The sequence below is a fragment of the Chrysemys picta genome, chromosome 15, assembly GCF_011386835.1.
Source record: "Chrysemys picta bellii isolate R12L10 chromosome 15, ASM1138683v2, whole genome shotgun sequence".
NCBI classification, from domain to species: domain Eukaryota; kingdom Metazoa; phylum Chordata; order Testudines; family Emydidae; genus Chrysemys; species Chrysemys picta.
The window spans coordinates 11,489,046-11,502,371 of record NC_088805.1 but is presented as its reverse complement, the minus strand read 5'-3'; the positions used below and the strand labels follow the sequence as shown (position 1 = coordinate 11,502,371).

Below are 13,326 nucleotides of genomic sequence, written 5' to 3'. Positions count from 1 at the left end.
GCTGCGCTTACCAGCGTCCTAAGAGAACGGGAAACACGTCAGTTGGGAACGCCGCATTTCTTAGCAGCGGCGGCTCCGTTCTGGGGAAGGGCGACGTGAGCCCGGTCGCTTCCCCGGGCCCGCGGCTCCGTCATGAACAGCGTGGGGGAGGCCTGCACGGAGCTGAAGCGCGAGTATGACCAGTGCTTCAACCGCTGGTTCGCCGAGAAGTTCCTGAAGGGGGAGAACGCGGGGGACCCCTGCGTGCAGCTCTTCAAGCGCTACCAGCTCTGCGTGCAGGTGGGGGGGCAGCGAGCTGCCGTGGGGGCGGGGCGAGTGTGTGTGTGGGGGGGGGGTCCTCGGGCTTCCTCTTCCATCACTGGGGAAAGGGGCCCCCTCCCCCGCACAAACCCTGCCCAGCCAAGCGCTGCATTGGGCAAGTTGGTGTCTCAGCCGGCGGCGCTCAGGCCCCGCCTGCCCTTGAGCAGGCTGCGAAGGCTTGGTTACGTTGGGCATTACTGGGGCAAAGTGACTGGTGAGTCCAATAGAGGGAAGAGGATGGCTTGCTGTGTTACCCTGGTGAAATCGTTTAGCAAAACCAGCACTCAGATAAACTATCTGTGAAATGGGGATAAACTTACACACCTCAGAAGGTTAGTGTTATGAAGATAAATTCCTTAATGTTTTGAGATCCAGGTATTACAGTAGGTCTAAGTATTGTTAAGTATCATTTTGAAGAAAATCACTTGTGATGAGAAATTTAAAATCTTATTAAAATGTTCATAATTTTCAAGGCTTCTTGGGGACAAGCATCAGTCAGATTTGACTCATTTTCTTCAAAACTTCCCTTCATTTGAGACCCACATTATCGGAGAGACTTGATGTTATAGAGACTCTATTCATAATTACCACAGTGTGTGTGTATCCTGTTTTATTACTGTCAGTACTGATAGAATATTTCACTCACTCATACAGTATTAAATTCTCAAACATTAGTGATGACCTCTCTTTCCCCTCTCTTTAATTGCTTCTTATGCAGGGGGAATTTAACTTTCGGACATAAGAATGGCCCTATGGGTTCAGACCAAAGGTTGATCTAGCCCAGTATCCTGTCTTCTGACAGTGGCTAATTCCAGATGCACCAGAGGGAATGAACAGAACAGGTATCAAGTGATCCATCCCTTGTTGCCCATTCCCAGCTTCTGGCAAACAGAGGCTAGGGACGCTATCCCTACCCATCTGGGCTAATAGCCACTGATGGACCTATCCTCCATTAAGTTATCTAGTTCTTTTTTGAACCCTTTTACAGTCTTGGCCTTCACAACACCCTCTGGCAAGGAGTTCCACAGGTTGAATGTGTGTTGTGTGAAGAAATACTTCCTTTTCTTTATTTTAAACCTGTTGCCTATTAATTTTTCATTTGGTGACCCCTAGTTCTTGTGTTACGAGAAGGAGTAAATAACACTTCCTTATTCACTTTCTCCACACTGTCATAATTTGATAGACCTCTATCATATCCCCTCTTAGTCGTCTTTTTTCCAAGCTGAAAAGTCAGTCTTATTATTGTCTTTTCTTACAGCAGCTGTTCCATACCCCTAATCATTTGTGTTGCCCTTTTCTGAACATCTTCCAATTCCTATATATACCTCTACCTCGATATAACACTGTCCTTGGGAGCCAAAAAATCTTATCACGTTATAGGTGAAACCGCGTTATATCGAACTTGCTTTGATCCACCGGAGTGCACAGCTTTTCGTACTTTCATTGACTTACAGTATATGTATTACACACACGTGTTCTGAGGTCTAAAAGAAAATGGGAGGCAGCTCACTTGAGAATCTCTGGGTAAAGAAAAAAGGTGTGTGTGTGTGTGGTTAAAAAAAAAGTGTGTGTGTGGGGGGGGGGACACGAACGACATGGTAGAGGTCTACTATAGACCTCCAAATCAGGAAGAGAAGGTGGATAAGACATTTATAAATGAAGCAGACATCTCCATATCCAAAATACCTAGTAGTATCCTGGGACTTGAACTATGTGGACATCTGTTGGAAAAGTAATATGACAAAATACAAAACTTCCAATTAGTTACTGGAAAGTATTGGGGACAACTTTTTTTTCCCCAGAAAGCAGAAGTAAAGCAGGAAGACAGCCATTTTAGATTTGATTCTGATTTAATGGGGAGGAATTGGTAGTGAATCTGAAAATGGAATGCAATTTGGGTGAAAGTGATCATGAAATTATGGATTTCTTGATTCTAAGGCAAGGAAGGAGTGAGAGCAGCAGAATAAGGAAAAAGTATTTTAAAAAGCAGACTTTAACAAACTCAAAGAACTGATAGGTAAGATCCCATGGGAAGAAAATCTAAAGTGTGTGTGTGAGAGTGAGTGAGTGTGTGTGTGTGAGGTGAGAGATCGAGATCGATCAGGAGTCCTGGCAGTTTCTCCAGGAGACAAACTATCCCCATGTGAAGGAACGATAAGAATAGTAAGAGGCCAATATGGCTTCATCAGGAGGAGTGTAACAAAAATGATAAAATACCTAGAAAATCTGACCTATGAGGAAAGGTTAAAAAAACGGTGTGTGTGTCTTCTTGAAAGAGGGGGAAGGGTGGCCTGATAAAACTTTGATATGTTAAGGGCTCTTATAAAAAGGATGGTGATGAATTGTTCTCCATGTCCACTGAAGGTAGGGCAAGAAATAATGGACTTAATCTGCAGCAAAGGAGATCTAGAATAGATATTGGGGGGTGGGGGGGTGGAGACTTTCTGTCAGCCATTTAAACTGTGGAATAGGCTTCAAAGGGCGATTATGGAATCCACATTACTGAAGATTTTTTTTAAGAACAGTCTGACAAACTTGTTAGAGATGTTGTAGGTTTACTTGGTCCTGGTGCAGCGCAAGGCGCTGGACTTCATGACATCTCAAAGTTCCCTCCAGTCCTACATTTCTGTGATATAAAACAGTCTGTACGTTCCTTAACCTCTCCTATAAAGCTTAATTGCAGTCACCTTTACTTGTGTTTTTTCTCCATATATACACATTTTTAACGTAATAGTTCTTTCCTCCCTTTCTTCCACATCCCTCCTACATGAAGCTTTACAGACTATTATTGATGTTCAAGTTGGAAGAACAGGCCGTCGGTGCTTTTGTAACAGTCATCCTGTCAATTCCTTTCACAATGCAGTACCCCATGAAAACTTGATCTGTTGCCTTGGTGGTTCTGCTTACAGCACTGAAACGTTGTCTTCAGGTCCCTCTAGCTTCTCTTTCACTCACCGCATCAGGTGTAATTCCTCTAACATATGGATGAGAAGTGTTTGGTCAAGGGCTTGAATAAATTTATCTGATGGAGTGTTGGCTACAATTCATACTATGTTCGCAGTATCTCTTTGAGCATGTCTGATGGTATATTTTGATGGAAACCTTAATAGCAACCTTGATTGGTCTTAAATTATATCAGGCAGGGAACATGTCTTCATGTAGAACCACAAAACATTATTAAAACAAATTTGCCTTTTTTTTTTCTTTTTTCTTTTCTCCTAGAAAGCTATTAAGGAGAAAGACATACCCATTGAAGGACTGGAATTCATGGGTCCCAGTAAAGGAAAAGCTGAAAACTCCTCCTGACCTTGTTTAGGCATATTGTGCCATTACAATGACCTTTTGGACTTGGAAAAAGAACCTCACAAAGACAAGAAGATTGCCTTGGATTAGCTGTTATTTCTGCCTGGCTTTTTAAGAAGCAAGAAGTCTTTTCTGCAGTTCCTTTCAGCTAGGTTGTGTGGCAATTACTGTTTCATCTTAAATGAATGTTGTTGGTGGTCTGGCATCATGTGGTGTGTGAAAAGCCTTTTTATCAATCTATGATCATAAGTGAATGTACTCTGAACAGGGGAATATTTATTGAAATGGGTTTAGATATTAGCTGGTCTATGATCAGTTGCTTTTTTATTTATATTATAATAGACAATTTTAAATGCTGAAATTAATGTGAAAGGCGTTAATTTACTTATGGGAGTGTGCTGCTGGATTTTTATGGGGATAGAGTTGGTTTCAGTTTTCCTGAAAACTGATGCGCTACAGCTTTGGTTCTTATTGTGCAACTGTAGTGGTGTCATAGAAATACCACTGCTGGAGTTGCAATGATTTTTGTTTGAATACACAAGGTGTTGTTTTAATATAGAATATGCATCTGTTAAGTAAAGTTATGCTTGACTAAATGAGACAACTGTCCAATTAAACCTGCCTGTGCCCTTTAAGATGGAAAGGGGCGAGCCTGTCCCAGAAATGAACAGGAGCAACTGCTTTCAGAAGGTACTTTCAACAGCCTCAGGCAGTCTATGCGGATTTGAAAGGCACTGACACAACCTTGAATTTAATTCTGCTACTGAATGGCTGTTGCCCCATAAATAAAGCTTCAACAGCAATTCAATTACACTTCAGTTGTCCTTCTCCAACAGGCACCCCCTAGGTGCCCAAAAATCCTCCACAGATTAGCCTCAAAATCATGAAGTTAGATGTCAGCTTAAGTTGTCTAATTCAAATATCTAAGGGGTTCCTGCCTTATGATGCCCTAAAACAGTACCCAACTGTCAGTTGGAAGTTTGTCTTCCCGCTTTGTAATAATAAGAAATCTGAAAGGAGAGGGAGAAATGCAACTTTGATATATCCCTGCATGAAAACTAATGTCCTAAACCAAAATTTAGCTGGCTGAAGTCAAGAGTGATTTACATTTTTGATTTAGTAATATCAGGAACTGTTGAATGGTGATCATAGTGTAGCATGTAAAGGATTAGTCAAGAACTAACTTGCTTTCCAAATTTCTTTAGAGACTTTTTTGTTTAGCCTTCTCCCTTACAGCAATGCATCTTGCCCTCTAGCCTTCCTACTGAAAAAGATTTTTCCATAAGGAAGCTCCTGATGGTGCGTTTTAACTCAAGTCAACCTGAAGTCTATGAAAAACAAAGCTTCCCCTCCTGCCCCCAGCCCTTCCTTTCTAAATCCCTCTGGAGGTCTTCAAGAATGGATCTTTTTTTCTCTAGACCTTAATGTAACTGGAGAAAGCAAGAGGTGTGGGTGATTCAGAACAGCGGTTAGTTTCCCCTTCTCTGAACCTAAGGTTTGCAAAAAGAGAAAATCCTCCCCAGAGTCTTATGAAAGAGTTGAGGGAGGGAGTTTCCTCCCCATGAACCCATCATGAGCAAAGGGAGCAGTTGAACGAGTGAGAAAAGGAGTCTCCTCTCCACCAGATGTGTTAAAAACTGTTGCCATTCTGTTGGACCATAGGAGGGTTTCAGTCCTTTAGAAAGGAGTTAATAGGACAGGAGCTCTGTTCCTAGGCACCTTCTAGGTTCTAAACATGGGGAAAAACCTTTATCTTAATGAGACTTTTTGTAAGAATTCGAGCTTCTTTATTACAGACCAGAGGAGAACTGCAGCTACCATACTGTGGCGCAGAAGATGATACATGAGACTTTTGACCAACAGATTAAAGCAGACTTATCTTCTGGACTTTCTGGAGGCTGCAGTGTGCCTACTATTGTAGGTCACTAGAGTTTGCAGAAACTGAGTTTATTTACTAATCCTCATAACAATTTAAAAAAACAAATTTCCATAACTTCAGTAAGATGGAGTTAATATTTCAGCTATTTAATTGCTGTAAGTACATACTACCATTAAAAAACCTCCAGAAAATAGTTAAGGGTGCAGTTCTCAAAGTCCCTTTTCTACCTTAACTGCCCTAGTGATGCTCTCAGAATAGGGAACTCCTATGATATTATGTATTCAAAAGTTTCATTAGCCCAGTGACCATAACATTTAGAATACCTTAAGGGTGCTATGGCCATACATAGCACCCCAAAAAATTAAGCATAGCATATGGGAGCCAATCGTTCCCACTGTCTTCAGTATGGGCCTGATTCTGCTAGCTGCTGAGGGCATTCAGCTTCCTACAGCAAAAACGTAGATGGAATCAGTTTGATCCTGTAAGGGGCTAGCACCCTGTTCTCCAAGTATTATTAGAAAGAGCACTAGCTTATATTTCAGCCTCATACACCCAGACTGAGAGCTAACCTGAAAAAAAAAATAGCATGGTAAAAGTCACCAATAAATATCAGGCATTTATAGATGAAACAAGCTATAAAGACAGTTTTCTGTGGAGCATTCCATGCAGAGAAAGGGAGGTGGTAGGGTGGCATTGTTTGAGGCAGAATGAATGTTGGTTGGGGATGCTGTTTGAGATATAACTTTTAACATTCTTTAAGGATAATGTGCACTCTAGTCCCTGGCTGCAGCTTGCACTTCACCTCCGTGAAGTGTCTTCGGTAGGAGGAAAGAGGCGGTCATGCTAGTGTTAAGAGTATTACTATCCCAACTGTGGAAAAACAGTTTCATCAGCTAATGCGATTAAGCCAGAAAGTGCCTTATACTGAGCTTTAACATAGGGGGAAGCTTGCTTTAACACCACATGTATTCTGCTAAGATGCTGTGTGGGCTGTGATAACGGGGATGAAATAAATATTGTGAAATGGGGGGAAATAGTGTCTTGTCATGTTCACTGTAGAATTTTTCTTGTATTGGCTGATCATTTGCCATTCTCCCTCCAGCTAGAAGATAAGTAGGAATAGGATAGCTGAAACTCTTTAGAGAAGGGTAGTACTGATCCCTGAGTAGTATAAATTAGCTTTTCCTTTTACTGTATTGGGGAATATACACTTACTTCTACAACTTATTTTTATAATTAACTTACTCATGGTGAGGACAAAGCCTTCAGTCCCTGCAGAATAAGTTTCTGGCCTATATTATGTTCTATATGTAGTCAGACAGTTGTCTGTCAAACTCTGCAGCTAGAATACTCCTGACCTGTGCTTTAGCTTTTAATGTTCTAAAGGAGCAGTAGTGAAATAAGACTCTGCTAAAGTGACTGGTAAGTACAGAAATGTAGTAGAAAACAAGCTGTTTCTCCATTGCATCATCTATGTAGTACCACCATTCATTTTTGAATTAAGCTTGTTTTATTTTTTTTAAGTTTGCCACAATGAATGGGTGGGACCTATTCATGGGAAGTGTAAGGCCAAGAAGGATTCAGCTTTGGCTAAATTGAATTGTGGGCATTACAGCCTAGATTGTTAGTACTACACAGTCTTAACTAAAGAACTCACTCCTAGAACTTATTTTTGAATATCTTAACTGCTGTAGGATAACACTTTATTTATGGTAGAATATGAAAATGCTGCTGCTTCAGAACAGACTAGTTAGAATTAAAAGGCAGCTTCTTGCACAGGTGTGTTGCTGCTTTGTTGTCCATGATGGACAGCTTAGTTATGAATGGGCACAGCACCTCACTCCTAATTGGGTACGTTAGGCCCTAACTTATGCAGTAATGTATGTATGAAGCAGTACTAGATTATAAAGTCATTTGGCAAAATTGCACAGGGAAAACAAGGCACGAGAAGTACTGGCAGGGGTGCAGAGCAGTGCAAATTCTTCAGGATGCTGAAAGAGTAGAACTTCGCTCTGTCACAATACAGGAGCATTACAGCTGGTTAGACAGTGCTGTCTACTAGAGTAGACCTCTTACGGAGACTAGATTTGCTTATGGATGCATTAATGTTCTAGAGTTATCCAGTGTAGGATTTCTTGCATCTTCCTTTAAAAACAGTAGTTAGTTGCTGATCACCCACTATATTAGATGGACCACTACTCTGATAGGGGATGGCAGTTCCCATTAAACAACTTCAGTTCAGTAGCTTTCAAGAATTTTATCTAGCACTTATACTCCTTTCAACATGATTAATGGCTTAGGGAGAAAAAAAATTACGGTTTAGATCCAATTCTGTTGCTTACATAAGAGTTTGGTTTTCTAGTTTGCATTCTTACCATTAGTCTGTTATCGGCCATAAAGCAGTAGACACTCCTACCTGTCATGGCTACATAAAGGAGATAAGCAGCAATTAAATCCCCTCTCACTACACTATTGCCTACAAAACCCTTTCCAGCCACCCAAGCAGAGTTTGTTAGCTATAAACTATCTGTAAACAGTATTGGGAAAAGACTAGATCAAGGATTTCCAGTTCTTTACAAAGGTCCACACACAAATGGTAAGTTAGGATTTATTTATGTTAAGTGACCTCCACTTCAAGTACAGGGCTAAAGGTCAGAACGCCATTTATAAGTCGACAGTACAAGGAATGCAGAATATTGTTTTGTTTGAGGGTCCCATACAATGTTCTGGTCCAAAGAGAGCAATGGTCCAAATTGCTGCTGTGATCCAAGTGTTCAGTGATCCTCTTCATAGCCAGTCGGGAGAGGATTAGTATGAGGATTGTGAAACAGAGTTTTGTTCCCATCTCCCCATGGGAAGGGCTGTTGAAAGAAGTAATTGATAAGATTGCTTGGTAACGGCTTGACAAATCTGCTAAGGCACAAGAAGTCAACTCCTATAACAATGTTTGAGTCTGTATGTATTACAGAATTTGGAAGCCTGGAGTAAGTAAGTTGAAGCTGAATTTACACCCACTACTTGTGGTAAGACAGCAGAACTCTTTCTTCAACACTTGGATAAATCTACAATTCTAAAGATGTGATAGTCTAGTCAGCACTGCACCTCTTGCAATGTGTACAAGTAACTGTGGTAAAAAGACACTTAAGTGTAGAAGTGAGTTTGATTTACCAGTATCCCAAGACAAAACCTAAACCATGGTACTTTGAACTAAATATTAGAGGCAGCTTATTACAAATTCATTCTACTTAAAAAATAAGTAGCAGTAGATTCAAGAACTATAAAGAGCCCACCAGTACTTCCACCCCATTAGGGTTCTTTTATCAATCGCTTCTGCTAGGAATAAGTTATTTGACATCACTGCAGGGATTCTCAATAGTTTTCATAGCAAGCCCTCCCCTCCCATTTAGCAATTTGGGAAAGACAGGGTGATCTCAACCTGACACCTGTGAGAGACCCCTTGGCTGAGAACCCATGCTCCAGTTCCTTCTACCCTTTCATTCATGACAATGCCACCCTTTGATCTGCATGAATGTAAGTTAAGGGGGAAAACTATTTATGACCAAAACCTTGATGTTTAATGTTTCTTACACATGCCTGAGTGTAAGACACTTTAAGATGGAAGGAGAACTCAACATCTACATATAAATACCACATCTGACAGCCTAAAAGCTCTCCCCCTGCCTCAACAGAAGTGAGCTTTTGATTCATGACATTACAAATGCACAGATATTTTCCCATCAGTCAGTTCTACCTCCCATCACTTATACCTACTGCAAAAAAAAAAAAAAAAAACACTGTAGTAATCTTGGAATAAATAATTCAGTGATTGGAGAAGATAAGAGCATCTTTAAAAGCATTGTTGCATATACCTTGGTCCTGATGCGGAGGTGAGCATAAGGAACAAACTCTTCTCTTTCATGTTCATGCTGCATCTTTAAGTAGCAGTTCAGCATGCATACACCAACACCAGGAAGAGCAACCACAAAAGACAGGATCTTCCATGTCCGAGCTAATGAAGGAAATAAAATACAGTGAAGATAGTCAACAGTACAGCTAGTCAAAAAATGAGAATTTCTATGTGGTCATGCATTTCAAAATTGTTTTGAATTAGAATGAAAACAAGTTTTCATAATCTCAATTCTGAAAATACTGTGGTTTTGGATAATTTGAGATTTGTTTGAACAATTTTTCAAAATTTGTTTTCAATTTTTATATGAAAGCAGTAGGGACATGATTTCACATGATATAGCATCTGGTATTACATAGAAAATGACAAATCAAATATATTCAAAAATTCTATTTTACAAAAATTTTCTAAAACAAGTTGTGTTGAAACTTCCCTTCAAAATGTTTTCAAAGTCTTCAGTTTTGTGAAAAAAAGTTGGTTTAGTCAACAGTGTTTTGGCAGAAGACTTGTAATTAATATTTTCTGATCAGCTCTAATTAACAGTTTCTGAGACCGTAGCAAGCTTCTTATACTGCACTAACTCCCTGAATATTTCCTACATCTGTGCTGCACTAATTCAGCTGACAAACACTCTGGACAGATATCTTCTAATGCAATAGTTTCCAAACAGTACTATCAATGTTCTAGAAACACTTTCCTTATCAGCAAATCGATGCACTTAGAGAACTATGCAGAACGTGGCTAAGGAGGACTGGATGTGGTTGTATGGTGCAGTTAGGATCTCTTGTGAAGTAGCCCCTTGACTCCCTTTTTCCTGTCTCCACAGGTGTACACAGCACCTTATAAACACATGCTATAACCCCACAAGTGCATGTATAGTACGGCCTGTCTACGTAAGGACAATTACAGCAGAGTGATTACACCAATCGGTGCAAACCCTTGCACCAGGGAAGACTTCTCTGGTGCATTAGGGCTTTGCACCAATGTAAGCACACCATTGCAGAGTCCCTAATGGCGGCAGGCCCTCGTACCAAGGAGGACTAACACCCTTGTGATTTTTTACACAAGGGGCATTCAGAGACCCCTTCCCCTAGCCCAGCAGGAGGGGGACGCAGACTTGGGGAGGGGTAGGGGAGAGGCGTCTCCCCCGCCAACGGGGAAATGCCCCCGGCCCAAGGACTGGCTCGAACGGCGGCTTACGGCCTCAAGCCCGTTCCCGTTCCCCTTAGCCTGAGGGGGGGTTCGCTCAGCGCAAGGTCACCGGGTCATCGCCAGCCCCGCCCGGTCGCGGCTCCCCCGTTACCTGACCCGGCCTCCCCGTGAGCCACTGCCGACATAAACCGCCCCAACGGGGTCCGGGGAGCGCCGGCGAGAAGCAGCTGGGAGACTCTTGCGAGCGCCGCCATCTCTACCGCTCAGGCTAGTCTGTGGGTGGGGTAGCTTCACCAAACACCGGAACAGGCAATAACCAGACGGGAAATGGGCGGGAAGACGGCGGCCTGCGTGGGACACACCGGCACACCATGCGCATGTGCTCCAATCCGAGCGCCATCTACCACATCCGGACCCACGCGAGGAGTGCCCCTAGACTCGTACTGAGCATGCGCCCTGCTCCGAACGGAGTCTACCTCAAGGCTGACATTGAGGATTGCAATCTGCTGTGGTCAAAGGCCTCCTTACTGCGCATGCGCTAATGGGAGGCCTCTCATCAGTCACGTGGTTCCTTTTGGCGCGTCTCCTGGCTGACAGACGTTTTGGCCGTCGAGGTGTCCGCGGCACCGGCTGAGAGGGACCTGCGCTGCGCGGTGTACTCAGCTAGACGGACAGCGCCCCCGCGTGTATAGCCGCCGAGCGCCATGGCTGGAACCGGAGAGGATCGTGGAGCGCGGGGATGGTGGCTCTAGGCAGCATGGGGGTGGTTCTAGAGCAGCAGGCTGGGGGGTCTAGGGAAGGGCGGGCGCTAGAGCAGCAGGCCTTGGGGCGGAAGGTGCTGTGGGCAGTGAAACGGGTTGCTAAGGGCGGGACTGAGGGAGTGTTCTGGAGCAGCGTGGGGGAGAGCAGTGAGGCGGGAAATGGCTCCAGAAGAGCACTGCGGGGTTCTAGAGGTGCGGGAGCTGAAGAAGAACCTGACTCTTGGAACTCCAGGTATCAATAAAAAGAACAGGAGTACTTGTGGCACCTTAGAGCCTAACAAATTTATTAGAGCATAAGCTTTTGTGGGCTACTGCTGGTGGCTGAACTTTGTGACTTTGTCCTCACCCACAACTATTTCATATTTGGGGACAATATATACCTTCAAGTCAGCGGCACTGCTATGGGTACCCGCATGGCCCCACAGTATGCCAACATTTTTATGGCTGACTTAGAACAACGCTTCCTTAGCTCTCGTTCCCTAACGCCCCTACTCTACTTGCGCTACATTGATGACATCTTCATCATCTGGACCCATGGAAAAGAAGCCCTTGAGGAATTCCACCATGATTTCAATAATTTCCATCCCACCATCAACCTCAGCCTAGATCAATCCACACAAGCGGTCCATTTCCTGGACACTACTGTGCTAATAAGCGATGGTCACATAAATACCACCCTATACCGGAAACCTACTGACTGCTACACTTACCTTCATGCCTTCAGCTTCCATCCAGAACACACCACACGATCCATTGTCTACAGCCAAGCTCTAAGATATAACCGCATTTGCTCCAATCCCTCAGATAGAGACAAGCACCTACAAGATCTCTATCAAGCATTCTTAAAACTACAATACCCACCTGCTGAAGTGAGAAAACAGATTGACAGAGCCAGACGAGTACCCAGAAGTCACCTCCTACAAGACAGGCCCAACAAAGAAAATAACAGAACACCACTAGCTGTCACCTTCAGCCCCCAACTAAAACCTCTCGAGCGCATCATCAGAGATCTACAACCTATCCTGAAAGATGATCCTTTACTCTCACAGATCTTGGGAGACAGACCTGTTCTCGCTTACAGACAACCCCCCAACCTAAAGCAAATACTCACGAGCAACCACACATCACTGAACAAAAACACTGACCCAGGAACCTATCCTTGTAACAAAGCCCGATGCCAACTCTGTCCACATATCTATTCAAGTGACATCATCATAGGACCTAATCACATCAGCCATACCATCAGGGGCTCGTTCACCTGCACATCTACCAATGTGATATATGCCATCATGTGCCAGCAATGCCCCTCTGCCATGTACATTGGCCAAACCGGACAGTCTACGCAAAAGAATTAATGGACACAAATCTGACATCAGGAATCATAATACTCAAAAACCAGTGGGAGAACACTTTAACCTGTCTGGCCATTCAATGACAGACCTGCGGGTGGCTATCTTACAACAGAAAAACTTCAAAAACAGACTCCAATGAGAGACTGCTGAGCTGGAATTGATATGCAAACTAGATACAATCAACTCAGGATTGAATAAGGACTGGGAATGGCTGAGCCATTACAAACATTGAATCTATCTCCCCTTGTAAGTATTCTCACACTTCTTATCAAACTGTCTGTACTGGGCTAGCTTGATTATCACTTCAAAAAAAATTTTTCTCTTATTTAATTGGCCTCTCAGAGTTGGTAAGACAACTCCCACCTGTTCATGCTCTCTGTATGTGTGTGTATATATATCTCCTCAATATATGTTCCACTCTATATGCATCCGAAGAAGTGGGCAGTAGCCCACGAAAGCTTATGCTCTAATAAATTTGTTAGTCTCTAAGGTGCCACAAGTACTCCTGTTCTTTTTGCGGATACAGACTAACACGGCTGCTACTCTGAAACAGGTATCAATAGGTGGTGATGGATGGAGACGGGCAGCAAAACAAGTCCCCTGACTCTAGCAGCCCTGCACAGCATCCAAAGTCAGCATGAGCTCTCACCTAGAAGGGAGTGGGGTGAGGCA

General features: G+C 43.1%; 2 protein-coding genes across 3 annotated transcripts; one reads left to right on the top strand and one right to left on the bottom strand.

Moving 5' to 3' along the window:
* Positions 1 to 3: 3 nt before the first annotated feature.
* TRIAP1 (TP53 regulated inhibitor of apoptosis 1) lies at positions 4 to 6,516 on the top strand. 2 transcript variants are annotated; one of them, XM_008172042.4, is made up of 2 exons: positions 4 to 279; positions 3,527 to 6,516. In XM_008172042.4, exons 1-2 carry the CDS (start codon positions 133 to 135, stop codon positions 3,614 to 3,616), a joined length of 237 nt encoding a protein of 78 aa, XP_008170264.1. In that variant the 5' UTR covers positions 4 to 132; the 3' UTR covers positions 3,617 to 6,516. The 2 variants fall into 2 exon arrangements, with proteins under 2 accessions (XP_008170264.1, XP_005288740.1); XM_005288683.4 differs by having other exon boundaries at positions 11 to 279; positions 3,523 to 6,516.
* A 1,560-nt stretch (positions 6,517 to 8,076) lies between these two features.
* Positions 8,077 to 10,880, bottom strand: LOC101938894 (cytochrome c oxidase subunit 6A1, mitochondrial). The gene is made up of 3 exons (XM_005288686.5): positions 10,693 to 10,880; positions 9,352 to 9,491; positions 8,077 to 8,343 (listed from the first exon to the last, which is right to left on the bottom strand). The coding sequence occupies exons 1-3, from the start codon at positions 10,793 to 10,795 to the stop codon at positions 8,257 to 8,259; spliced, it is 330 nt and encodes a 109-aa protein (XP_005288743.1). The 5' UTR covers positions 10,796 to 10,880; the 3' UTR covers positions 8,077 to 8,256.
* Between the last annotated feature and the right edge of the window lie 2,446 nt (positions 10,881 to 13,326).

What these genes read in the sequence shown, in the direction of transcription:
- LOC101938894 (XM_005288686.5), bottom strand. Translation starts at nt 10,795, where the DNA reads ATGGCGGCGCTCGCAAGAGTCTCCCAGCTGCTTCTCGCCGGCGCTCCC. An exon ending in TCACGGGGAGGCCGGGTCAG is followed by an intron (nt 9,492 to 10,692) that starts GTAACGGGGGAG and finishes TTCCTTCATTAG; the next exon opens with CTCGGACATGGAAGATCCTG. An exon ending in ACCTCCGCATCAGGACCAAG is followed by an intron (nt 8,344 to 9,351) that starts GTATATGCAACA and finishes TTCTTTCAACAG; the next exon opens with CCCTTCCCATGGGGAGATGG.
- TRIAP1 (XM_008172042.4), top strand. Translation starts at nt 133, where the DNA reads ATGAACAGCGTGGGGGAGGCCTGCACGGAGCTGAAGCGCGAGTATGAC. An exon ending in GCTACCAGCTCTGCGTGCAG is followed by an intron (nt 280 to 3,526) that starts GTGGGGGGGCAG and finishes TCTCCTAGAAAG; the next exon opens with CTATTAAGGAGAAAGACATA.